Source organism: Xiphophorus maculatus, chromosome 17 (genome assembly GCF_002775205.1).
Source record: "Xiphophorus maculatus strain JP 163 A chromosome 17, X_maculatus-5.0-male, whole genome shotgun sequence".
Taxonomy (NCBI): domain Eukaryota; kingdom Metazoa; phylum Chordata; class Actinopteri; order Cyprinodontiformes; family Poeciliidae; genus Xiphophorus; species Xiphophorus maculatus.
This window is the reverse complement of record NC_036459.1, coordinates 16,378,645-16,405,064: the sequence shown is the minus strand read 5'-3', so window position 1 is coordinate 16,405,064 and position 26,420 is coordinate 16,378,645. Positions and strand designations below refer to the sequence as shown.

The 26,420-nt window shown below is 39.1% G+C and overlaps 3 protein-coding genes across 4 annotated transcripts; 1 reads left to right on the top strand and 2 right to left on the bottom strand.

The window, feature by feature from the left end:
• Positions 1–1,952: 1,952 nt before the first annotated feature.
• Positions 1,953–12,690, top strand: LOC102220156 (NXPE family member 3-like). The gene is made up of 8 exons (XM_023350388.1): positions 1,953–2,859; positions 6,042–6,191; positions 7,438–7,863; positions 8,899–9,194; positions 10,066–10,136; positions 10,210–10,239; positions 10,446–10,640; positions 10,715–12,690. The coding sequence occupies exons 1-8, from the start codon at positions 2,842–2,844 to the stop codon at positions 11,272–11,274; spliced, it is 1,746 nt and encodes a 581-aa protein (XP_023206156.1). The 5' UTR covers positions 1,953–2,841; the 3' UTR covers positions 11,275–12,690.
• A 1,200-nt stretch (positions 12,691–13,890) lies between these two features.
• Positions 13,891–18,623, bottom strand: LOC102220418 (fibrinogen-like protein 1). The gene is made up of 7 exons (XM_023350546.1): positions 18,481–18,623; positions 16,154–16,222; positions 16,047–16,065; positions 15,821–15,906; positions 15,091–15,208; positions 14,708–14,893; positions 13,891–14,299 (listed from the first exon to the last, which is right to left on the bottom strand). The coding sequence occupies exons 2-7, from the start codon at positions 16,214–16,216 to the stop codon at positions 14,004–14,006; spliced, it is 768 nt and encodes a 255-aa protein (XP_023206314.1). The 5' UTR covers positions 16,217–16,222; positions 18,481–18,623; the 3' UTR covers positions 13,891–14,003.
• Positions 18,624–21,892: 3,269 nt separating this feature from the next.
• On the bottom strand, positions 21,893–26,337 carry LOC102234516 (angiopoietin-related protein 5-like). Of its 2 annotated transcripts, none has more exons than XM_005801159.3 (7): positions 26,104–26,337; positions 25,855–25,926; positions 25,741–25,768; positions 25,538–25,629; positions 24,121–24,238; positions 23,727–23,912; positions 21,893–23,495 (listed from the first exon to the last, which is right to left on the bottom strand). In XM_005801159.3, the coding sequence occupies exons 1-7, from the start codon at positions 26,107–26,109 to the stop codon at positions 23,197–23,199; spliced, it is 801 nt and encodes a 266-aa protein (XP_005801216.1). In that variant the 5' UTR covers positions 26,110–26,337; the 3' UTR covers positions 21,893–23,196. The 2 variants fall into 2 exon arrangements, with proteins under 2 accessions (XP_005801216.1, XP_023205492.1); XM_023349724.1 differs by lacking the exon at positions 26,104–26,337 and adding an exon at positions 26,009–26,097.
• Positions 26,338–26,420: the final 83 nt, after the last annotated feature.

Below are 26,420 nucleotides of genomic sequence, written 5' to 3'. Positions count from 1 at the left end.
GCTAAAATTATAAAATAAATAACATGTACAGGTGCATCTTGATAAACCATAATCTTTAAAAAAAAAAAAAAAAAAAAAAGGCTTATTTTAGAAGTAAAATTGAACTTATATGCTGAAATGTTTATTGCATGTTAACAATAATATTGCGTTGTATTAGTATAGTGCTTTTCTAAGAGCTCTTACAGGAATCAAGTAAAATCACAACCAGAACAATACAACTAAATACATTAAACAAAAACATAAAAGGAGAATATATAGAAAAAAAAAGTCTGCACAAATCCCAAACATGTATGACTGACTGATTGAGGTTTATGTCTACACCCAAAGCAGCAGGATATTAATACTTCTCCCAGGCATTTTCTTTTTTTATTTTAAACAGAAAGAAAATGTAACTTTTTATTATTATTCATTCCAAAAGGTGCGATTCGGTTCATGTGTTTGGTTTTATAAAAACACCAAAATATATCTTTTGTTTCTCTTCTGAAACTACATAAAATCGTTTTTAAAAAGGGCAACAAAAACAAAAAAGTAAAAAAACAAAAACTTGATTTGGTCTCCTCTTCAACGCAGCATGAACGTGGAGGCGCTCAACCTGTAGCTCTTCTGATGTGTTAATGAAGTCCAGGTTCCTTTATTAACCCATTCAGGGTTAAAAAAATTAAAAAGGAATAAATTTTTTTATAAATAAAGGAAGGTTGTCTTTCATCCTTGTCACACACACATTAAGACCTGTTGCTGTTTCTACAGTAGAAGATACTGTTTTAATCACAGCACAACTAGAAGAACCTTTAGATATCTGCATGAATTATAAACAAATTGTTTGAGGTTTATGGTTAATGTAACAAGGCAGTTTTTTTCCCTTCTTTTTCCAACTGAAGTTTAGAAGGGAAAAAAATATCACTTTTTTTTTTAGTTATTTTCAGCCAAAACGTGGTTTTGCCCGACGCGTTTTCCCGGCCTTCACGAGGCGATAAGGCAAGGCAAAGGTTGGGTTTGTCTGCTGTGTTGCAATCTGTTTCCCAACTCTTCATGAAACATGCTGGGGGATTTGGAAGCCCGGCTGAAGAGGAAGAAACAATATTGTCCAGAAGATGAGGACGCTTTGAGGTGAACCGGTCTCCCCATTCGTCGGGTCACCTCTTCTGAGTTGATGGCTCCTTTGGAACAAGGAAATAGATCTGATGTTTCATCAAGACTGGATTACGGTGCTCAGTCTGAGGAGGGGGACCCCATGCTGTGAGGTAAGAGTCTTTTAGATGATTTTAAAAATGACTTATTTGCATTGGAATGGTACTTTAGCATGGTACATGTCTAATGTGTGCACTTTCACTGTTTGAGAAATCAGTTCAGTTCCTTTATTTGTCCCCCAAAGGGGGAAATTTGTTTTGCAGCCGGGCATTTCAAAAACCATAAAACATACGCAGTCAAGGGGCGTGCAGTGGTGGCGTAGGAGATACCCATGTTTGGAGGCCTTGAGTCCTCGACTCCCGGACGCGGCAACATTTACCGCATGTCTCCTCCCCTCTCTTTCCTTCCCCCTTTCCTGTCAGCCTACTTTCATATAAGGGACACTAGAGCCCACAAAAGACTCTCTGGAGGGGTTAAAAAAAACCCAAACACAGTCAATGTTAGAAACAAAGCATGCAAGCACCAATTCAAAAAGCCTCCGCTGCTCCTTCTTACAGATTCCATCAGTGTTCATACTGAAGGAGAGCTCAATTACTGATCCTGGGTGTTTGTAGGTTGCAACAAATCAATCAAGTTTATCTGTGCAGGACATTTCAGCAACAAGGCAGCTCCAAAATTTAAAAAAAAATACAAAGGGCCATTGTTACACATAAAAATGTTTCATTTATTGTGTTTCAAAAGCAACTCTGAACAAGTGGGTTTTTAGTCTCGATTTAAAGGAACTCGGTGTTTCGACTGTTTTGCAGTTTCCTGGAAGTTTGTTCCAGGTTTGTGGCGCATAGAAGCTGTTTGGTTCTGGTTCTGGATGCAGAGCAGAACGAGAACCAGAAGGCCAGAGAGGTTGACAGCAGATCTTTAAGGTATTGTGGTGCTAAACTGTTCGGTGATTTTAGAAACTAACATCAGTATCTTTAAAGTCTGTTCTCTGAGCTACAGGGAGCCAGTGGAGGGGCTGTAGAACTGGGGTGATGTGGATCTTTTTGGTGAGAACATGAGTGAGTCATCCCGGCCTTGCTGTGCAGCTTTGTTCAGTTCAAATGAATTTGAAACTAAGCATTACTGAAACAGTTATCTTCAAGCTAGTTCACACTTCATTTAGTGCAAAAATATTCTCCAAAGAGAGCAATGGCCTTTTGGTTGTTTTTTTTTTTTTTTTAACTCTTCGCCAACTGAATGCAAGCAAAGATCAGAGGTTTGTGAAATGTTTTGTGGTCGCAAAGCTTTTCAGACTGACCCGCTGAAACCCATCTGGCTGCAATATGTCTGAGTCAAATTGTCGAAGTCTTTACTGAAAGCATGTGGTGCATTCTGTTTGTGATGCCAGCAGTTGTTCTGTCCACGGGTTGCCAGCTGGGACATGCGCACCATGTGCACAGCGTTTTCCATGCTGAGTGAAAAACTGTGGTTCAGTTTAACTTCAAATTTTCGTCTTTTTTCTTTTTTAGGAAAAAAAAAAAGAGGCTCTGCTGTAAGCAGTTGGAAAGAGAACGATCCTGTTATTCCACAAGGCTGCAGCCATGGAAGAAGCATGCTGATCATGTGGTTTCAGAAACTCAAGGCAGGTCAACTCGGAACATTGTTGTCAGGAAAGGCCCTCCGAAGAAGAGATTTAAAGATTTTACATTAAGAGACCAGCTGTTACCCACAACAACAATGGCTGCCGTCACCGTAGTAAGTTCATTGGTCCCTCTGACTTAGCTTTTTATAATTCTTAAAGGTTTTTCTTTACTCACCTGTTATTTATTGTTATTTCTGAAAGTAAATATAAATATAAAGGACATAATTGGACTAATTACCTCGTTTGTCAGTCTACGTACATCGCTCAGGTATTGACCAATGGCTCACATCGCAACAATTACCGGTATGCGAAACAGGGGTGGGAAATTATAGCGCCCGCCACTGGCCAAATGCGGGTAAAAGTACGAAGTGGCGGGTAAATTGGAGCAACGCACCCGCCACTGTGGCCGGTTGACAATTTAAACAGAAAAAAAAAAAAAAACCTGCATTCAGTTTGAACTTCTGTCCAGGGTAGGAGAGGCTGTCTGGAGTACAGACTGATGCACATACTGTATATGGGACGGACCTAGGCTGTCGTTATTTAACAAGAATATATATCAAATATCATTTTGATCGACCGCGACAGCCCATTGGTTGAGGTCACTGAAGGTCATTGGGCTTATCCAATGAAATCCCTCAGTCCTCCTTGGCCCGCCCCTCTCCACCGAGGTTATAAATAGCGCCATTTCAGCTAACCGGAGTCCGAGAAAAGTGACCGGATATGAGACGGGGTGAGTCAGGACAACTATGACAACAAAAGCTAAAAAGCGCGTAAGCCCATTCAGAAAAATGTGTCAAACTAACCGATATGTTAATTACCACACAGTTACGTCACCGAGGGTATTACTGCCCTAACGGCAGGGAGGGGAGAGAAGCTAACGTGAGAGGGGAGGTAACGCTAGTGATGTAGCCCGGTGGGAGACGGAGGTAAAATACAGTAGATTCCCGGAAGAAACGGGAGACTTGACAGGTACGAGGATAACCACGGCCTGTGGAATTAATAATGAACACGTTTTGAGATATTTTAGCAATAAGAATTATTGTGAATTTCAATAGAAAGGAACAACAAATAGAACAGTTAGAAAATAGCTGTTGTGGCGGAGGGGTTAGCGCGACACACATTCAGAGGCAACGTGGCCTCGACGCGGGTTCGACTCCCGGACCGACGACGTTTACCGCATGTCTTCTCTCCTGTCCTGTCAGAATACTTTAAAAAAAGGGACGCTAGAGCCCACAAAGAGACCCCTTGCGGGACAATTAAAAAAAAACTTATTGCACTACACCTCTGTTAGGGTGTCCATGCTTTTTTATGTTAAATTAGTCTGTATAGGTACATATGTATGGTAATTGGTTTTTCATAGAGTTAAGAATAAATCATGTATTTTATGTCATTTGCATGTACAGGGGTTTGTAATTGAAAGAAAGAAACAGGGACTGGTGAAATATCTGAGTGGCCAGTAAAAAAAAATTAATTTCCACCCCTGAAGTTAACTGTCCAATAGAAAAGAAAAATTGGTCTGGTTCTATCCGGTACCTTGTTCTGAGCATGAATTTGAGAGGCGCTTTACTGGCTTTTTCCTCTATCAAACCTGTTAAATGTTTGCATTTTCTATTTAGTGGAAATATTATTGTTAAGGCTTTCTCCAAAATGACATTTTTCAACCTGGATAGCTCCGCTGTTGGACATGAGGAGCTATTTACTCTCTAACGACATTGAAATAAAATCTAGCCCAACCTATGAAGCGGTCGTTGGAGGGGAAAATATCCCCAACTTCAGAAAATTCCCTTTTTATGTAAACATGCTTTTTGTTTCCTCCCATCAGTTTTCATTCCCCCACGTAAAGATAATCGGACCAACATCTCATACCTACCACAACTGATCAGCTTCACACGTCCCACTCTCGGTTTTAAACGTCGAAAAATCGAAATTAAGCGACAATAAATCGCTTAATTTAATCGATTTATGGGATTTTCATGATCACAAATCCCATAAAGGTTTCACAAATCCCACTCTTGGTTTGAAATATTCTGCTGTTGGAGCAGAATAGTCCAGGATTGAAGAGTTTAGGTGTTGTAGTTTTTTTTCTTGTCGTTTTTTTAACTAGAATAGATTAAAGTTGCTGATGGTAGTGAAAAATTAAGCAGACTTCCCCTTCCTGAATCAGAAGCTGCAAACGGAAACTAACACCAGCTTCCTTCACATGCAGTGCTTTCTCTGTCACTTTTTTTTTAAATTTCTTTTCTTCCCCCATGACGATGACGGAAACACATGCTTCTGAGGACTAGAGCATGATTGTTTCAGTTGTCGAGATGAAACTGGATTCAAATATTAGTGGGTGGTCTGCCAGACACCAAAAATGACATTTCTGCCTGTGGCGCTCTCTAACTAAAACGTCTCTAACTAAAACGTGTGCCAGCGTTGCTGTTCCATCCTGTGGGTGAGTGAAATAGTTCAAGCCTTGTAATTTTGATCATCGTGGCTTCCAGATAACCCAAATTATCTAAGTAAATTTGTAAAGAGTAAAAACGTTTTTATAAATTTAGGCTGCACAGTCTTAGTTGCTGAGGAAACTGGTATTCGTTGAGCTTTGGCATAAACTGAGGTTCATAAATGCAATTGTAAATTTACTTTTGCAATGATTAAAGATGCTCCTTTTAAAATATTGCAGTTACATGTTTAATCAGTTACTTAGTTTTATGTTACTAAGCTACTTAGAAGGCCTTAGTATTTGTAGTTTCGGTGCAACCCTTTGAGGAAGCATCCTGTTCCGGAGGAAGTTCACAACTGTTTCGAAATAGTTAAGATCAATTTTACCACAGAGCCAAAATCACACTTCTTAGAGTTCCTCTTCTTGACCTCTCAGCTTCTCACGATGTGCCCAGTGCCGGGACGGTTGATGACGCTCCGTAACTGGACATACTGGTCGATTCATGCTGACCGATGATTGTAAAGTATCAATGACTGCTTTGAATTAGGGACTAAATTGAGTTGAGCTTAACCCTTTTTCTCCAGTCAAGATAAAGACACCGGCTTGTAACACCGTTCTCCAAAGAAATGTAAATATGTCACCAAAGCTGTGCTTCTAGAACATTACATAAGCATCTAAAAACATTTTTATTTTCCCAGGCTTTTATCTCTTGATTTTGTTGTGTTTCTTCTGTTGGTTTTTAAGGTTGATTTTTTTTTTTTTTTTGTACAGCGCTTTGTGATTTTATGTCTGTGAAAAGCGCTTTATAAATAAACTTTACTTACTTATTTACTTTTTTCTGTTTTTTTTTATTTATTATTATTTCAGCACCAGGAAATGTCGTCTCTAGTGAGAGGAGGCATTTGCAGGCCTTTCAGGTCTTTGAAGTGCATCTCCGTCGCCATCTTCACGCTTTGCAGCATCATATTGGTGTTGCTGTATAAAGGGAACATTAATTGGATGTCGCTCAAACCAAAGGTGAGCACTCTTTTGATCGAAACTGAAGTCAAAGCAAGGCTAGCCAGGGTAGCATTTATTTGGTGATTAACTTTGGTCATTCTTGTTCTGTAATGAAAGTAACCGAAGCAGCTTTCTGCATTCACAAAGTGATTAACCGGATGAGGTCACATTCCTCTTTCTCCTTGCTCTTATTCTGAAGCTCTCCTACAATCAGACCAACGACGTGTCTTTCCTAAAATAATGGCATGTCAGTTTTTGCCATTATTGGTTCCTAATTGAACTGAACAAATTAAAGGTTTTTTTTTTTTTGTTTTCTTTTTTTTTTTTTTTACATGTTTGACCAAGATTGAGATGCTATGGGTGTTTTCAAATGTGCTGTACTGGTGCAGAGTTATTAAATAAATTCATAATTCAGCACATTTACCTGTATGTCTGTGTTTCAAAAGAAAAAAAAAAGAGATTGAAGTCAATCCGGCACTGTTTTTCTGTATGGAATCCACATCGGCCAGTTCTAACCATCAGGCATCGGAAGAGAAATGAAGTAGATTGGTGCGTCCCTAGTGTCTAGTGTGTACTCTGGCAATCTGATCCCAAGGCTTTGATGCAGGCAGCGTAAAGCTGCATGAGTTTTAGCACGACACTCTTGAACGTGAAGGTTTTCAAATATCAGCTCTGTTGAGGTCTTGGCTTTAACTGGGTCGTTTGAACAACTTTTTCTTGCAGTTTTATGTGAAGTTTGCTGTTCTACGAACTCATTGTCATCCTGTCGAGATCTTTCACGTGACACTAGAATACTGTATGAACGCGGTATGAGGAGCACATCATTGTAGATTTGATTACTGCATGTTGCCATGGTGTTGTAAAACCAACCCAACTGATTCACCTTTACCACCATGTTTGACAGTTGAGTTGGACATGCTGATTTGCCAGTTGCTTGTCTTTCTTGTCAAGCATTTGCATTGTTTGTGCTGCTGATTAAGGCTAGCAGATTCTCGTATGCTACTCGTTCTGCTACTTCTTTAAACAATAGCATGCATGAGACGGATAAAACTCCAATATTTAAAAAAAAATGAACGTGTAAGATTTCAACTGGATCTTTTAAATTAAACATTTCAAAAAGGATAACTTTTAGAAATTTGAAATGCCGGCTGGAAATACTGGCAACATCTAAGAGTGATTGGTGCAACTTTAAATTAGATTCGTCGAAAATATGAAGGTCTATCCTTTTGTTTTACATATAAACTGCAAAACCTTTTCCTTCCAGAATAAAGTTAGTAGAACTGCTACTGCGAAGCCTTCCGCCCAGCCGGTCAGCACCTGCTCCTTCGATTCGCTGTCACCTGAGGAGCTTCTGGTCTTTGACTCACTAAAAGACGTAATTTTTTGGCCTGAAACGCCGTCCTTAAAGTCGGACTCTTCGCTGAATGACACCAGTGACCCCAGGCGCAGCAGCTTCACCATTCTCCCAAGGAGCGGAGGGGGAAGCTGGCGAGTGGGGGACCAGCTGCAGGTTTCCATAACAATCAGAGACTTCCACGGCCGTCCTAAGAAGTCTGGAGGAGACGTTCTGCTGGCTCGGCTTCACAACAGTACTTTTCACGCTGGGGTGGCAGGGCATGTGGTGGACCATCGCAATGGCTCCTACTCTGCGTTTTTTTCATTGCTCTGGGAAGGACGAGCACAAGTTGAGGTGATTAAGGCTTCAGACTGGCTTCCTAACTTTTAAGGGCAAATAAATAGATTTGGTTAGAGCTTCATAAGCTCAGTTTTCATTTGCCAGGTGTACAGAAGGGTGTAAGAAGATGGTTTATAATACTAGATCTAAGAGACTGATAAAGTTAATCAATTTTCATAACCGTCCAGGTTGACAGATCCATATTTGATGGTATGTACTGTATGTTTTCGTAATGCTGCTGGTATCTTGTTGCCAAATGGCTTTAAAAATGGGAAATTTTGAGTTTTTACATGTAAAATGAACATTTTTTAAACATCCAGTCTATTTGTTCAGCATAGACTCATCCTGTAAAGGTTTAATCAAAGGGTTTTTGGACTTTAGACTAAAATAGGCATTAGCATCATTAGCATTGATAAGACGTTCTGATGAAGATGCTAACTCCAGCTTCATTAGCAGTCAGACTCTTGCTGTACTCTCCTGTAGGGCCCGTCATCTCTTTCACCTAGCAAGTCCTGAAAATGCGGCCAGATGAACAATTTAAAAGTGGTAGAGACTCCTTTTAAAGTTTTACTGAAACGGCGGGCTTGTGTTGACCAAACCATCGTGATTGTTAATCGGCTAACTTCATAAATCTGACCTGGTTAGCAACTCAGAATACTTCAAACGTCGTAGTCTCAAGCAGAGAGGCTTGGGGCTTGCATATAGGAACAGAACATAGTTGGTTTATGCAAAAAAGAAAAAAACACCATAAATCTAGATTGTGTTTAAAACTACATTGATTCGCCACTGCCAGATTATTCACTCTTACAGGTTTTATGTGCTACTTCAATAATTTGCTTATCTTACTTTATCTGTTTTATATATTTTTGATATTTCGTTTAGTCAAACACCAGTTAACTCAGAGTTAACTGTTGTAACTAGTAAATTTTGTTCTACTTAGGATTGTTAAGTTTATTTAAAAGTTCTAAAATCACTATTGACACAGGGGTTTTTTTTCCTGTGTGTGTGGGTGTGTGTGAAAGTTTCTTTTTTTTTCTCCCCCCCTAACAGGTAGTCCTAGTTCATCCCAGCGAGGCAGTCACAGTGCTGCAGAAATTGACCGAGGAGCAGCCGGACAGGATCTATTTTAATAGTCTGTTTTGGTCAGGCTCGGTCAGTGAAACCACCACTTGTAACGTGTGCCTTACCGGAACCCAGCAGAAGTTCTGCGACTACTCTGACCTCAGGACAGGTGAGCCCTGGTTCTGCTACAAGCCACACAAATTGGATTGTGATGCCAGGATCAGCCACGCCAGAGGAGGATTCAGACAAAACCTCAAGCCCACAGAGGAGAAGCTCTTTCAGTGGTACGGTATTTCATTAATTAGGTGCAAACATGTTAAACGTAAATGCAAAGGAAATACATAAATTATTTTACGGTTGCTCAAGTAGAGCAAAAGTTTCGCAACTGTTAGCTGAGAAAACGCCACGTTCCGCTTCACCCAATTTCAATGACTTCCTCTGTTATTGTGAGGGAGTTACTGTGACTTCCTCACAATAACAAATGTTGCTGGACGATAAATTGCCTCAGAAATGTTTGCAGTAAACTACCATTGTTTTGAGGCAATTTTCAAGTAGTATATCGATGATGGCATAATCATGCAAGTTTTCCCACTCAAAGACGAAAACTTTACTTTTGTACAGAACATTCCTCGGTAGAACTGAAAGACGTTTTAAATATCCGGAAATAAACATCCAAACACAAATAAGACAAAAAATTAAAAACCTCACACAACAGAAAGCATGAGTAACTGTAGATTTTTAAACAAAATCAATAATTAGAATGGAAATGATCAAGCTCACTTTAATTTACATGCAACTAATTGATCGCTTATTGTGACACGCTTACTACTTCAGTATGTGTATGTCAGCCAGTTTTACTGCAGGCATATTCAATATCTGAAGGTTTTGTTTTTAGCCATGCTGTTTATTTATATATACAGTTATATATATATATATATATATATATATATATATATATATATATATATATATATATATATGCATATATATATGTGTGTGTGTGCGCATTGTTTCGATAAATGCAGGGTATTGGTACTTAGAGTGTAGAGCTAAGAAAAGAACTAATGGCAATATAAGTGGTGCAAATGTTTCATAATTTGCTAATTAGTGGGTGAATTCAGTAATTATGATTTCTACTTGCTGTTTTGTTTTTAGTGATGTCAATATGAAAGTCTCCATTCCAGCTTCAGGACCTGAAAACATCGACGTTTTACCAAATCCAAAAGGTAAACACCAGAGTTGGGCTTTTTTTCTTCTTCCTTCTTTTTTTTGTCATCTTTCTTTCCATTTTTCTCCTAGTTCAGAAGATCAACGTCCCTATTTATAAACGTAAGTGACAGATTTTTATTAAACTCTCCTTATAATTAATTTAACATCAAGGATATGGATTGGAACAGTTCACAACTTACCTGTTAACTAAATCCATGTGACTAGGACTTAGAATTACAAGATACGGCTTGTAAATTGCTGTTACTTGACAGGACGGCTAAATATGTATGAATTTTTTTAAATATATATCTGTTTGAATCCTCCAGATGGAAACAGAATGACTTTCAAGACCCGCCCCTCTGGTTATTACTACAAGGGCGCATGGCAAGCACTAGATGGCACCAGAGTACATCAGTTTAACTCCAGGGCAATCAGCCAGTGTCTGGAAGGCAAAGCTGTTCTCTTCTATGGGGACTCCACTGTGAGGCAGTGGTATGAATATTTAACCAACTCGCTACCAGGTATCTCTGAGCAAGATTTCTAAGTGGTTAGAACCAGGAAATGTTGCAGTCTAACATGTTGTGTATTTTCTAAGGTCTCAAGGAGTTTGACCTTCAAACCTCAAAGCAAAGTGGGCCTTTAATGGCGCTGGATTATGTGAACAAAATTCTAGTGACGTTCCGCAGCCACGGCCCTCCCATCCGTTTTGCCAGCTCGTCCGTCAGCCAGCTACAATACGTTGCCAATGAACTGGACAGAGTGATTGGAGGCAGCAACACCGTTGTGGTTATCGGCGTCTGGTCTCACTTCAGCACTTTCCCCGTCGAGGTCTACGTCAGGCGTCTGCTGAACATTCGGAAAGCGGTGGCGAGACTTCTGAACAGGGCTCCGGGTACCACTGTCGTCGTCCGGACTGCGAACCCAAAAGAGATGACGCTTTATGAGAGTTTGACTAACAGCGACTGGTTTTCGCTGCAGCGGGATAAGATACTGAGGGAAATATTCAGAGGAACGAAAGTCAAACTGGTTGATGCTTGGGAGATGATCCTGGCCCATCACCTTCCGCACAAACTCCATCCAGACTCTGACATACTCAAGAATATGGTTGATGTTCTTTTATCTTTTGCATGTCCTTTAGCTGACATACAGCTATAGAACTTTTCTTCCGTTTCTACTTCTCAAGATTCTAGAGAAAAGTAGAAATGGATTTTAGGCGATAGAGATTGGAATTGGGGAAAATATTGGCGCCATATTGCCACTATTGTTTCAGAACAGACCATTCGGTTGTTCTGAAACAATCTGTTACTGATCAAAACAAAAGCACCTTCAGTGATTCCTCTACAGTAGCGTTTCAAAAGCTTTTTCAGACTCAGGACCACCGAACCTCTTTGACGCAACAGTCATTGTTTTGTTTTTGTTTAGAAATAATCCCACCAGATCTCATTCTGATACAGCTAAAGCAACATTAGCGTATTAGCATATGTCGGCTGAGAAAATGACTGAACTGTTGTCTCTTACGACACTGTGGAGGTCAATGTGAGTGAATTTGTACTCGGGTCGCACAGAAATGACCAGTTTCATTTTAGACAAAGTGCTAGTTAGTATAAGAAACTGGGAGAATTTTGGCTAGCCTTTAGCCTTTAGCCTTCCACTGCTGTAATGATTTCTCGTTTATACAATCTCGCATGTCTACAGGTTAACACAGTATTACAGGTATCTGCAAAATCTTAGTCAAGAGGTTTCTACCTGATGATACAATAGTACTGAAGTGACATATTCATAATCTCCAATGCATGTTGAATTCTGCTGTTATCAATATATATTGCATCGGAACACCCTAACACCAATGTTAGGGTGTATAAACTTCTGATTTTGAAGAAAATAAGCAACAAAAAAAACTCAAATAAATCTGGCACTTAGCAAAAATAAATAATTTTGTGAATGTCAACTGAATTTAAAGGAAGATTGTAACCTAATTTAATATGAGTAGGAAACAAGATTGTCTGTCAATGCAACGTAATATGAGCAGCAAATTCTTACTTCTAAGAAAATGAGTTGTTGCTAAGATATTGCCTTGAATTAAACAACTATCGTCTGGTTTATAAAAGAACTGCAAGACAGACATTCAGGCTACATGGCACACAGTTTCCCAGTATTGGAAGTAAGTGACTCCATTGATGGTTTGTCTATAATGCAGAGAGTAATAAGATAAAACCTGCTTGGAACTGGATAAGTTGCTCAGACGCATTAGAACTGACTGAACAGTGCTTTAAGTAAAGTTATTGTGAGGATGTGCATTTTTGTATGTCTTTCTAGTTAATTTAGTTCCTGTCATCTTGTCTGCCTCCTGGTTGCCCCCACCTGTCTCCTGTTCCCCTGATTACTCCCTTGTGTATTTAACCCCACCTGTGTCACCTGCTCCCCGTCGGATCCTTGCCGTGTGTCATTTATCATCGCTCCCTTGTTCCGGCGCTACCAGTGTTTGAGTTCCTTCCTCGTAGTTCATCTGTGCTGCCTGGATTTCTGTTCACCTTTTAGTTCACCAATTAAACCATCCTTACTGCACTTCAACCTGGGTTCACTTCGTCAATCCTCCACCACTTACACTGCAATTCATGACAGTTGTTGCATGCTGCTTCAAAACATCTGATTTTAATCGTGCTGAAGACTTGTACGCTTAAATTCGAGGCAGCTGACCTGTTTTGCTCCAGATTGAAGAAACTTGCTTTTACTTGGGCCACCAGTTTAGAGATAATAGATAAATACAAATGTTCTGAACAAGACACCAGCAACTTTCTTAGATAAAGTTAAAGCAATCACATATTTTCTACTTTGGCCAAGGTCTTTAAGTGTGATTAGACAACACGAGGATAACATTGGCAGCCAGTGTTATCTTTTATACTGTCACATGCTGGAGAACTTAAAAGTGGTAGATGAATTAAAATCTGACTCATTCAGAGCTCCGACATATTATGACAGTAGGATGAACTGGTTTTGTGTTAGAAATAGACCTTATTGTCCAAGTTGAGGTCGATGTTGAGCTTTAAAATGTACCGTCTGTTATATTTTCATGAATTAATCTTTTATCGATACTGTTGACATAAAAGAAGTCTAATAGAGAAATAAAACATTTACTTTGAAAAGCACAGAAACTCACTACTGATACCTGGTATCAAACATTACACCCTCCGGTTCTGGACTGTTCTCACTGACCATTTCAACCCAACTTATTGGTAACTATCTCTTTCCATTTTTATTCACTTAAATATATTTTTATCTATTAAACTTCTGTTTCTTTTGATTAGACAGTAAAATTTCAGGGTTTTTTTACCAAACAATTTCATACAACGACCACTGTACATTTGGAAAAAGTAAGAGAAATACATTTCCCCCCCAACAAACTCGTACATTTTTTAGATTACCTTCAAATTGTTTTTTTTTTTTGTTCTGTTTTTTTTAAAGCAAAAGTTTTACGAAACTCAAAAATTGAGATTAATCTCGGAAACTTTTTCATTTTACGTCAAAAAGAGAAAATATTTCAATCTTTGAAACTCAGAAATTTCCTTTTTTTTCTGGAAAATTTCTGAGATCTCAAAATGCTTTAGTTTGTTTTCTGGCAAATGTTTGACTTTTCAAACTCAAAAATATCCTTGTTTTTCCTAGAACGCTTTTTTGAGATGTTTTGGCAGAAATTTAGTTTTCTTCTTCTACCTACAATGTCCCTAATACACCATTGTAATTTCAGAAGTGATGCTGCAACACAACGAAAACTCACTTGCCAATCTATTTATTTTTTTGGCCATTTCACACATTACATCTTCTTTTCCTAACCTTTAAAACCAAGAGATGATGAAACTCAGAACATGGACGTAAAGCAGAGACCATCAATCAGACTTGATCATCATCCTGCTGACCTTCGCCGAATAAGGCACTGGCTTCCAGGTGAGCCAGTGGAGGCCTGACCCCCAGCCAATCGGGTCGTCTGAAGAGTGCCAGTCACCGTTCAGGGCAGCGGAGCCGCAGCTGCTGTACCACCAGCCGCCGCCGTGCTTGTCGGTGCACCTGTTGAAAGCCACGTCTCCGTGGATACACGGGGAGCAGTTGTCGTTGTCGCGGTCGGAGGTGCTGAAGCCAGCGCCGTTTTGGTCGGCGCCCGGGTAGGCGCCGCGGAGGGCGTCACCTGGGTGATGACGAGACGGAAACTTTTCATCAGCCAAAAGAGATCGTTTGAATTCTCCAAACCGAGGTTTTGGAAAGTGTTCAGTAACAAAAATCCTAGATGTAGTAGATGGACGTGATTTAAAAAAAAAAAAAAAAAAAAGTACTAGTTCCGCTGGCAGATTATTACACTTATAATAAGACATTTTTGTGGTGTCAGTGAAACTAGTACTTTTTTTTTATCAATTATTAAGGAATTATTGTCTTAAAACAAGCTCCTATATGTTACAAAAAGTTACTTTTAATTTAGTTTTGTCTTATTTCCAGTGTGCTAAGAAAATAGAACTGAAATACTTCATAAAACTTTGTGTTTTTTGCAAAAACTCCACAGAACACGTCACCTACACAGAAGGATTCGTCCTCTTCTTACCTGCATTTCCTTTGTACGTCCCAACATGCAGTCGATAAGCCGTTCCCTCGTCTCCAATTCTAAAGTCTCGGTACTCGGCAAACGCGTAGCCACCTTCATGATCCCACAGGTCCACCCTCAAAGTCCACACTTTGTCTGTGGCCTTGGTCAGCATGTGCATCTTGTCCAGTCCGAGCCAGTGGTCGTCTGAGGAATCAGAGGAGCAAACAAAGATAAACATCCAAATTTAGTTCCAATATCTTTGCCAATAAACAAAGTGCTTGATGGACGCGACTGCTGCTTGATTTTCATTCAACATTCAAAATGCTTGTTTAGAAACGTCTTTTTGCATTTTCAAAAGTCATATTTGGTCACAGAAAGTCACGATAAGACGAGTCACGTACAAGTCAGGGACCCGAACCCGTGTCTGTACTGAGCCCATCCTCTCTCAAAGGAAACCGCGCCTCCACTTCGCCTCTGGATCACGATCCAGCCGCCAGTTTGACGCATCTCACAGTAAACCTGAGAAAGGAGAGAGCATAACGCAGCAAGGAGGCATCGTGTTAAAATGTTTCTCAAATAGTTTCTGTTGAAAAACAAATCGATTCAAGATGACCAGGAAAAGACCTGGACAGTTAAAATTAGTTTTGAAAAATGCATTTTCTAGAAAGATGTAAAGTAGAAAACCTTCATGTTTTCTACTTTTATGCACATTTCTACCGTCTGTGCATCCGGGGTGTCCAAACATTTTGCAATTCTTGAAACAAACAAAATAGCACCAAAGTGATTATCGTTTTTTATGCAATAGAGTATTAGGGCCATTGTAGATAGAAAGAAAAAGGTTTAAATTTCTGCCAAAAAGCTCAGAAATTCTGAGATTAATCCCAGATATTTTCGAGAAGTACCCTGGAAATTTCAAAGCTCTAATAGAATATTTGCGAGAAGAAAAAAAAATCAGAGATTTTCAGAATAATCTCAGACATTTTTTACCGTCTCACTATCCCCCCTGTAAACAACTAAAGGATGGGGGGTTCAAACACATGTTTTTGTTCCTGTCTTCTATTAAATAAGTAAAACTAATCTAAGTGAAGCTAGCTGGACACAAAAAGAGCCGCCAGCAGTTCTGGTAGCTACCCTGAGGCGAGTTTCGTTTCCTGCTGGCTGGATGACATAAACCCCGCTGGGTGCGCGTGGCGACTGAGCCCTGATCTTTGAGCAGTCTTTGCCCCCAAACGTTTTCAGGAGAGAGAGAAAAAACATAAGCAATTAATAAGATATCAAATGGAGTCTTTAAATATGCAAAAAACCACAATTCTATCATAAACTAAATATACATCATTAGTAAAGGAAAGCTGCCTACCTTCAGGAAAATCTGCTCCCTGCATGGCAAAAAAAAACAAAATAGTTATTAGGCAGGGCGTAAGAAAATTGTCCAGGTCTTCATATTTTAAGAGGTCCAGTCGTTACCTGGACAGAGAGACTCAATACAGCCATCAACATCAACTCAAGGAAGCCAAACAGAGCCTTCATTTTGACCTGATTATAGGGCAAACACAGTAGAATGAGCTTTTAAAAGAAAAGAAAGCAACAAAAAAACAAGCTTATTTGCAAACCAGTGGATTAAAGCGTATCCATCTGCGTTGTCCTTCCTTAGATACGTACCGCTTTGCCGGGTGAAGATTGAATCTGAGTATCCTGAGAGGAAGCAGTTTCCTTTAAACCCTGAAACATTGCACCACACCTCCCACTCTTTATGATAACTTCTTTTTTTGTTTTTTGGAGGTCATTTGATTTGTGAGGAGCAGTGACCTTCCTCCAACTCATGTCAGACAGAACTCTGAAAATCTGATAAGTGCAGCACAAACATAACGTTTTACAACAAAGATGGACGATAAACGGATAACATATTGTGGAAAATATTTTTTTGCTGTATTGAATTCAGTTGAAGGGTTTTGCTGTGTTTCTAAGACATAGAACGTCAGAAATGAAACACTTCTGCACTACATCTATATATTTTTGTGCTGTCTGTCAAACAGCTTAATAGTAAGAGCTCGCAAGCTTTTTAAAAATATCGGAATAACTGTTTGTTTGCTTTGTGATGAATGTGTTTGTCCTTTTCAGTGTAATTCTAATTTTCTAATGAGATGAACTGCTTTTAGTGCAGAAATAAAGACTTCTCTGCGGTAGAAGTCTTCTGTCAAGTTTTCAGTTTTTCTCTGAGGTACAAAAAGGAAAACGTGGAGAGTCAACCATAAAAAAAAAAATCCTACTAATTTTGAGACAATCATCATGTACAACTAAACAACATAAGATTCAACAAATTTCCTTAAGTTAAAAAAAATAAAAAATAAAATTCCGTAGAATAGAAGTCGAAGAAGAACAAAACCCAAACATTAGTCATTGTATTTTTACTGTAACAATTAAAGTAAAAATAGTAATAATTAAAAAAATTAAAAAGCGTTAATACTATTCAGGGCAGATTAGTCCCTTTCTCTGGGTTTATGTAAGATTTCTTGTTTGACAGGGAATAGAGATCGATTACATAGTTGATTTCTAAATACCAGATTGGAAGAAAAAAACAAATATGTGTAAAAAGTATACAGTGTATAAGACAATATTATTTCCGTTTTAATGGTTCTGAAGGACTGTTTGGGTTTTTCTTTTTCCTCAACTTCATCTCTTAGCAAAATTCTGCAGAGATTTTATTTTTCCCATAAGGAGTTTAGTTGAATATTATGTTGCTGTATCCTCATAATGGGCACTCAACTCGTTCAGGACTATTATTTGCTCTTTGTTTCCTCTCGATTTACAATTGTGTGCTGCTTTGTGCTGATTGAGCACATAGAAACCCACTAAAACCATTAAGGTTTGCTCAATGTGAGAAAATGCTAAGAAAATAGTTGCTCTCTAACTGCTTTCATGTCTTTGGTGACGCAGGCGGCTGTGATGTTTTCCATCGTTTTGCCTTTGAGTGTCTTCTCTGTTAAGATATCGGCCGAGTCGCTTGTCACTGTGCAGGACAAACAGTCCTGTAAGTGGAAAACATTTGAACTCGTCATGTAATGTGGCCAAGATAAAAACAGACACCCACTGAATGCTGATGAGACAAGGCATATGTGATATTCAGATTCAGATTATCTTTACTGTCGCTCAGCATAACAGCAAAGATACACTGTAGAACGAAATTACGATGGATATTAGGTCGCAAACGGAAACCAGCCAGAGGAACTAGAATAATATAAAAAGAAGAATATAGAATGAAAACCAGATCAAAAAAGGCAAAGGCTGTACAAATGTAAGTGCAAGCCTTTGCCATTTTTACTGCGGTTTGGGGCTATATGCAAATTGAAATGGATCAAGTGTAGAGGGAATGTGACCTTTGACCAACCTTTCAAAAGCATTTCATAATTTTGGATGTAAAGCCAGTCAGGTTTTTTGAGGAACGGGACGATTCCACAGGCTTTGTATCATAATAGTCCAACAGATTGAGGCAGAACGATGTTGAATAAGGACATGCATCAGTTGTTCTGCACACTCCTTCAAACTACCGGGTCTGGTAGATTTTCTTAGGTTGATTCTCCTAGGGTCCATCGGACCTCAGCTGAGTCAAGACAAAGTACCTGTTCCTCCTGACAGGTACTTTGTGGTTTTTACTGCAGGCAAACTGTCCAAAATAGATATTGAGTTTGTTCAGGAAGTCAATGTTGACATCACAGGAAGTGATAGGGATCTTATCTTATTTGTTCTGCCTTAAGTGGAATAAAAATCAGCAAAACAGTTAGATTTCTACGTACATGCCAGAGATCCAAAACCGTCTTTGTAAAAGTTCCACTTCCTGGCAAAGGACACCACCGGTCCGCTTCGTCTCTGAAACACTATCCATCCACCATCTGGACGCATCTCACAGTACACCTGTAGGAAAAGTCCAGGGAACATGGAGCATTTGTAGGAGCTGAAACCTTCTCGTTACAGCCGTATCAAGTCAGATTCAGAACCTTGAGTCGAGCGTTGCTTCCAGCTGGCTGGATGTCATAAACTCCGCTGGTCGCTCGGGGCGTCTGTCTCTGAATCTCTGAGCAATCTTTGTTTCACAATAACAAGAGCAGCAACATTAGAGAGATTCCTTTAAGTTTTTACTCAACAAGCGGCAACGAAACATTCCTTACCTTCAGGCAAAGCTGCTCTCTGTTAAAATGGCACAACAACACAGACTCAGTAATCTTTCAAATTCTTAATTTAAGACCAGGAGAACATGAGACCTGAATTATCTACCGATTCTTGTTGTACATATCGGGAAACCATGCTTTGAGTTTGTACCTCCCAACAGCTTTATTTCAGCTGACCTGAAATAAAGATCAAGTGTCTTAGTAAAGTCAACTAACCGCAAAGCTATAATTTAGGAGAAGGTGCAAAAATCCTTTGACAGTATGATGGAGGATGGGCGTACCGTAACACGGTTAGACAGTTGTCCAGAAGTGGTAGAAATATTGGAAGTCATTATAAACAACATGTTTCTTCAGTACTGATGTTAAGACAGAAGGTGAGCATTGATCAAAACTGCCAGACCAGCAGGAATATCTGTCGATGACTGGTTGTTCTTTGCGTGCGGCAAACATCTTTACACTCAAATGTGTTCTGTGAAAGAAACCATTCAGACCAAACTGAACATTTCCAAACATATGCAAAACTAGACTTGAACATTTGAGCCGCAATTCCTTTGTGGATGCAGCCGAGTGTGGCATCATGTTACTTTAGATGGAACCAGGGTTTAAGATAAGGATCAGGATGATGGATTTTCCGAGTCCAATCTTGCAAGTTTTGAAGTAACCCAGATAGAATCCAGAACTAAAACTAATAGATCTGTGGGGCTGACACAGATAAAATAAATAGTTATGGGCAAGAAATGTCCAGCAGGTCTGATATGTTTAGAGAACTTTTGCAAGGTAGAGTGAGGAAATACTCTGATGATGTGCTGCAATTGGCTCAAAAATAGTCAGATATTAGTCAGATATTAGTTCATGGCCTGATTCATTATGACCTCCTTTTACTTTCCATAGAAACTGGCACTTTAACATTAGTGAGTCTGTATTTTACATCCTGTAAACTTAAATATAAATATCTTGTTCTTACCCCAAACTGGACTGAGCAGCTCAACACAAGGCCCAGAATGAACGCCAGATAGTTGACCTTCATTCTGCCCTGAGTTTAAAAAATGATGGAGTCACGTAAATATTCTGAACAATTGTGATGTAAAATATTGTTATTTAGTCAATAACTTAAAAAAACATGGCCTTTAGAAGACAACTCAGTACAGCGTGTTGTTTGTAAAGTTGCACAGTACAAAATTTAACAGCAATAATTTCTTTTTTTCAGCCTGTGCTTTTTCAAAGTCATATTTTCACTGTTATTCATTCATTAATAAATGTCAAAGTTCCAAACTGAATACGTAATTTGGAGTTAAATATTCAGTTTGCAAACTAAATATTTAACTTTCAAATAAAGTATTTAATTAGAACGCTAAATAACTCGTTTCCAAATTAAGCCAAACTTAAATATTTAGTTAGGAAATTTAAATATTTAATGTTTATGAATTTATGAATGTAGGAGCAAAATGGACAAAAAGAATGGGGGAAATAAAACATTTTTCTCTGATATTCTAAATAAACCAAATTATCGATGTTAATTTTTTACTGTTTAACTTTACAAACTTGCAACCCCGTAAATTGGAACCCATTCATTTCCACAGAAGGTACAAATGACCATTAATGTCCGTCTTTCTTCAAATACATGCCTGTGAGAAACCCTCGTACCCTTGGTCGGTCTCCTGCACAGAAGCTTTCCCCTTTTAAGCCCCAACTGCCCCAACTGCTCCCCCCTCCTCTTTCATAGTTTTGGTCAATTCTGACTTCCCCATCAGATCTGACTGAACAACATGACTTGACAGAGCTTTCATGCAGAATCAAGTTTCACAAGTAGGATGAGTGTCCAGGCCAAAAGCATCCAGAACCAACATTCCTGACTGAGCCTAAACGTCCAGGTTGTCATGAAAGCCTGACTGGTTTCACAATTCAACAATAAAACTAAGCTGCTAAAAACTTTAAAAACTCCGTTTTAAACTCCGTTTAATTTGTTATGACAACTTGACATTAACCAAGAAATCATGATTTGACATAAAGTTGTTATAAAAGTATTACTGACTAAACTTTAAAAATGTTGTAGCTTTATGTTATTAAAGCTAAAGTTTAATCAGTAAAACTTTTATAACAACTTTATGTCGGATCATGATTTGTTGGTTAATGTCAGGTTGTCATAACGAAGACATTTTGAATAATGTCAACTTTGTATTAAAAGTGTCATGATTTACCGAATGACACTTTATGACAACAGTCATAAATATTCATAAAGACTTACTCATGTTCATGTTATGTCGTGTTTATGACGGTGTAATCAATGACAGTGTTATTCACAACCCGTCAAATAAAGTGTTACCCAAAAAGCTTAAATTTAAAAAAATGCTTGAAGATTTCAACTAAATTTTAATGGGGTTTTTTTAAACTAGGCCGTTTTCTTGAAGAACTGCAGCAGTAAAAGATGCAACATCAACCCAGTGACAGATTTAGGACAGGCTAATGAACTGGTGCCTCTGGCTGGTTCACAGTAGAAATGCTTTTAAACTCAGTAAGGAATGTTGACTTTTAGCATTTTTTTTTCTTTAATCAGATATAACCCAACAGTGGCACAACCAGCTTTGAACTTATGGTTAGTTTGGATAACTTTTTATGATCTTTTTGAAGCCGCATTTTACATTTTGTAGTTACTGTACTTGAGTAATCCTTTTCATGATATTGACATTAGTTTGATCTGAAATATTCCGATCTTATTAACAAAAAGCGAAACCTCAAGGCAATTTGTAGGGGAACAAAGATTTTCATAAGACTGTAAGTTTCATGTCCTTAATCACCTCACTTGTCTGGTTTCTGTATTAAATTTGATTTGCGGAAGGCGTCTAGTAAAGATAGGACATTATTTTCAAAGTTTGCCGTTATATTATGTTTTTCTTGCATCATGCTTCATAGAGTGTACTCATTTTATCACAGTTTTTTTTTAAATACCTGCTTAGTACTTTAGAGTGTGTTCACCAACACAGACACAACCACGCACACACACACACACACACCTACACCCATGGGAAACTCAGAGTGGCCATTTATGGTATAACATGCATTTTATTTGGACTGTGGGAGACAAACCAATGTGTGCACAGGAAAACATGCAAACTCTACAAAAAAAGAGGCCCTGGTCAGTTTTACACAAATTTGTAACTATGAAATTGGCATTAAACAATTTACAGCCAGATTGGCCACATGTAGTAAAATGTAGTAAAATGTTTTTGTAGTAAAATGCAGCATTATAAAAATCTGACACAATAGGAAGGTGAAAGAAAGGGGCTTACTTGCAAAAGTTTATATTTCCTACAATAAAAGCATGGCTTGTTACGATGAGTGCATTCTCTGTTCAAAGACCAGTAATGTATATATGAGAACCAATAACAGCTAGATTTGAAATAGAAGTGTACATCACAAGCAGCAGATACGTTGTATGTAGGGACACGCTCCAAATAAAGGACTTGTTATACTTTTTCTTAAGCATCTTTGGAAAACACGGTTGAAGGTCAGAAGTAACCAGGAGTTTAAACCTGACATTTAGTTGCATAAAAAGACACGCAATCTTTGTTATTTCTTACTGTCTGATAGTAAACCGGAATAAACGTTTCCTGTTCTAGGTCAGTCCAGACTACTAAGACATTTCCTGTTTGCTAAAGTCCAGACTGCAAAACCTTTAAACCCAGATGGTGGCGCTATGACTTTGTAACTGTGGCCATCATTTTTGAGACAACTCCTGAAGACGCTGAGAAGCCCAAGAAATGTCCTAGTAGAGAAGTATGGGGGTGGAAGTGTCATGTGGTGGGGATATTTTGCTACAAAAGCGACTGGTGGATTCACAAAATATCTGAAATATTGAAGCAACATATCGAGGCATCAGCCAGGGAGTTAAAGCTCCAAATAGACCCTCATTGTCTGTTTGGAAGACAGAAAAGTCAATATTTCTGAGAAGCCATCGCAACACCTCAGTCTAAGTCTCTATTGACAATAAAAAAATTTCAAAAATGGCATCCAAAGGTAAAAAGGTTTGTGTGAGAAAACTTGACTTGAGCTTCATCAGTTTTCTGTCTTCAGGAAGACAGTTTCTTACAATTGGAAGAAACTTGTGGAAGGATAACATGAACCATTATTCAGCTAGAAGGCCATTGTGCCAATTGGGGAAATAATTGAAAACTTTAAAATCTGTCTCATTTAATAAATTAAAATAACTTCAGTAATTCTAATTGACCTAAAAAAAATGAAGTTTTGTCTGTTCAGACAGTAAGGGGTAAAAAAAAAAGGTCATGTCTTTTTATGCAGTGTATGTAAACAACTGGTTTGAACTTGGTTGGAATCCTTCATTCTCCCTCACATGGACTTGATCATCATTCTTGTGGCTTTGGCTGAGTAAGGGGCGGGCGGTTTCCAGGTGAGCCAGTGGAGACCAGAAGCCCAGCCGATGTGTTCTCCAGAAGGGTGCCAGTGACCGTTGAGACTGGCAGAGCCGCACCGGCTGTACCACCAACCGCCTCCTTCCGAAAGGGAGCACTTTGTTTCAACAATGTCTCCGAAGAGGCACGGGGAGCAGCCGTCATTGTCGCGGTCGACGGTGCTGAAGCCGTAGCCGTTCTGGTCAATACCCTGATAGGCTCCACGGATGGCGTCACCTTTTGGGTTGGATAGAAAAGAGTTTTTCTTAGGAAAGAGTTTTTCAAAGGGTTTCTGTAGAACACACTGGAATCTTGCTTTCTCTGCAAAATTTCAATTGGTTGGATCCATATGAAATTGGACTTCAAATGTTAAATGTTTCATCAAACCTTGCACAATGATTACAAACAAACTAGATGTTAAGAGGTTCGATCAACGTTTATCAGATGGTAGGCAGAATATTTGCGTACCTGCATCTCCGCTGTATTTCCCAACGTGGAGTTTGAAAGCTGTTTTCTCATTTCCCAGTCTGAAGTTCTTGTACTCGGCAAAAGCAGTGCCACCTTCGTGGTCCCACAGGTCCACCCTCAAGATCCACTTCTTGGATTGGTTCTTTGTCAATGCGAAAACCTTCCTCAGACCCAGCCAGTGATCCTCTGAGGGGTTAAGTACAGCACAAATACCAAAATGCTTGAGGGTTTGTTTTTTTTCACAGGTTTGCCCCAGTTGTGTAAAGCTGAACCTCCTACCAAAAAGTTCAAAAACCTATTCAAAGCATAATGTGGTGGGTTTAACTTTTACGCTTGTTTTTAAGTCGTCCCCCATTGTTTAACTGAGTCCCCAAATAACATGTAGTTCACATACGTGTCAGGTTTCCAAATCCATTCTTATATGCTGCCCATTTTCTGTCGAAAGACACAGAGCCTCCACTGCGCCTCTGAAACACCGTCCAGCCTCCACCTGAGTTCATCTCACAGTACACCTGAACAGGACAAACAGCAATCAATACATTGGCTCTCAAAAAGTGTCCACACCCCTGATAAAATGACAGATTTGGTATGAAAATATAACACCACTTTTATTCAACCTGGTTATAATCTGGTTGCACCTATGCGGCTGCTCAACTAGTTCTGCAGTTGCGGTTTGGCTTTAGGCAACCCAAACGGGTTCCTTGGTCCCAGGCAGACTTGGTACCAATCCAGCCTGAACAAAAAATCATAAAGGGCCCAAACACAATGTAGAAACACTTTTACTAGATACATCCACCAAGAACTGAATTTTAAAAAACCTTCCCGGCTTTATACCTGTCTTTCGATTCAACAAAGTGTCTGGAACATTCTTCAACAACATTGGCTCCTACTGACATGTTAGCATCACGCAGGTGGTTTAGGCTGCTCAGCTGCACGTTCATGATGTGAATCTCTAATTGTACCCTTCAGAGGACAGTGAACTAACTCGTTGTTATGTTCAAGAAACCAAACTGAGGTGATTTGAACTTTGTGAAATTCTAATTATCATGCTAGCAGTCCCCAGTGGAAAATGACTACAGACAATGACCAACGTTATCTGGAACAATACTAAGGTTGACGGTGGCATTTAGCTTACGTGCCGCCACAAGCTTGAACTGTTGGTACAAGTCAGAATGGATTCATGCTTTTATGGCGTTTATGTCAAAATTCTGACTCTGAACATCTCAATGTTAGGCAGCTGAAATCGAGACGGAAGAAGATTTTCCTGTTTACTGAGGTATTTGACTCTGGTTGTAACTAGCAGTTCTTTAAAACAACCGACACCTTTTCTGACCTCCTCAACAACCAATATTGGATTTTTTTTTTTTTTTTTATCTTTTTTGCTTTTTTTTTTACTTTTTTCTATCAACTCCAGAAATGACTGTGCATGAAAATCCTAGCAGCTCAGCGGTTTCGAAGATACTGAAACCAGCCATCTTTCTTCCCCATTCTGATGGTTTGGTTTTAACTTTAGCGTTTCCTCCACCCCTCTTCCTTCCCTGTTTCTAGCTGTTTACATGGAGTAAGTCTGCTCCCTTTGATTGGACGCTGTCTGTGTTAAACAATTCAACTTGTGCACCTCACCGTTCTGTCGCCTACTTTATACCAATTCGAATCATCCTGGAGAACTTACTACAAACAGTTTTTCGTCTGTTTTCTATGTTAAAACCTGCTAGTCACCGTGAAGTACTTACAATTGCATTCACAATTGTGTCAAGTAATCTGTTTAAGATCATTTACAATTAAAAGCAGAAATGCCTTCAATCAGTCACCTTGAAGCTGGTATTGACTCCCTTAGGCTGGATTACGTAGACTCCACTGGGGGCATCTGGAAACAGACTTCGGATCTGTGTGCAGTCGGTACCTGAGGTTCACAGAATTAAAGATAAAGATGACCACAAAAATGTTCTGTCTTTGTATGTTATGATAAACTTGCTATCCTAAGCAGTTTGTTGTTTTGTTTGTTTGTTTTTACCACGAGATTTGAGGGCTTTCCGTTTTTTCTATAAGGATGACAAACACAGGTTTAGTCACTTGAATAGAGATAAGTACAAGTTTTAAGCCACAGATAAAGTTGAGTCATATTTACCCCAGCCTGGACTGAGCAGATCAACAGAAGAGTGAATATGAGCGCACAATAACCAAGACTCCTCATTTTGACCTGCGTTTAAAGGTGAAATTTTTTTTTAATCAACAGTTCCAATCATTTTTCTGTTTTAAGAAACAGTATTTTCTCAACACACCTGGTCCATTTTAAAGCATTTACAAACGGCTAAAAGCACAGATGTTCTAACGTAATGTTGCAGCCTGCAGTAACTGTGCCTGGTTTAACACATACCTGCATGTCGGTTGGACCTTGGACCCCAGCTCACACTGTGCAACAGAACCAGCTCCTTTATACAACCCACTACACTGCCACACCTCCTTCCCCACGTCCCATAAATGTAACCTTTTTTTGCTCTCTCTCTCTCCGAGGTTATACTTAGTGGGAGGAGGTTAGAGCAGCAGCTTGGCTGGAGGAAAACAACCGTTGTCCTCCTCCCTCTCAAACTGCGTTGCACAAATTCTCAACAAGGACTTGTCAGTGTTTCTGCCTGGAAACACTTTCACGCTCATTTCTTCTTCCCGGCTGGCAAAGCTACGCCTCCCAAAGTA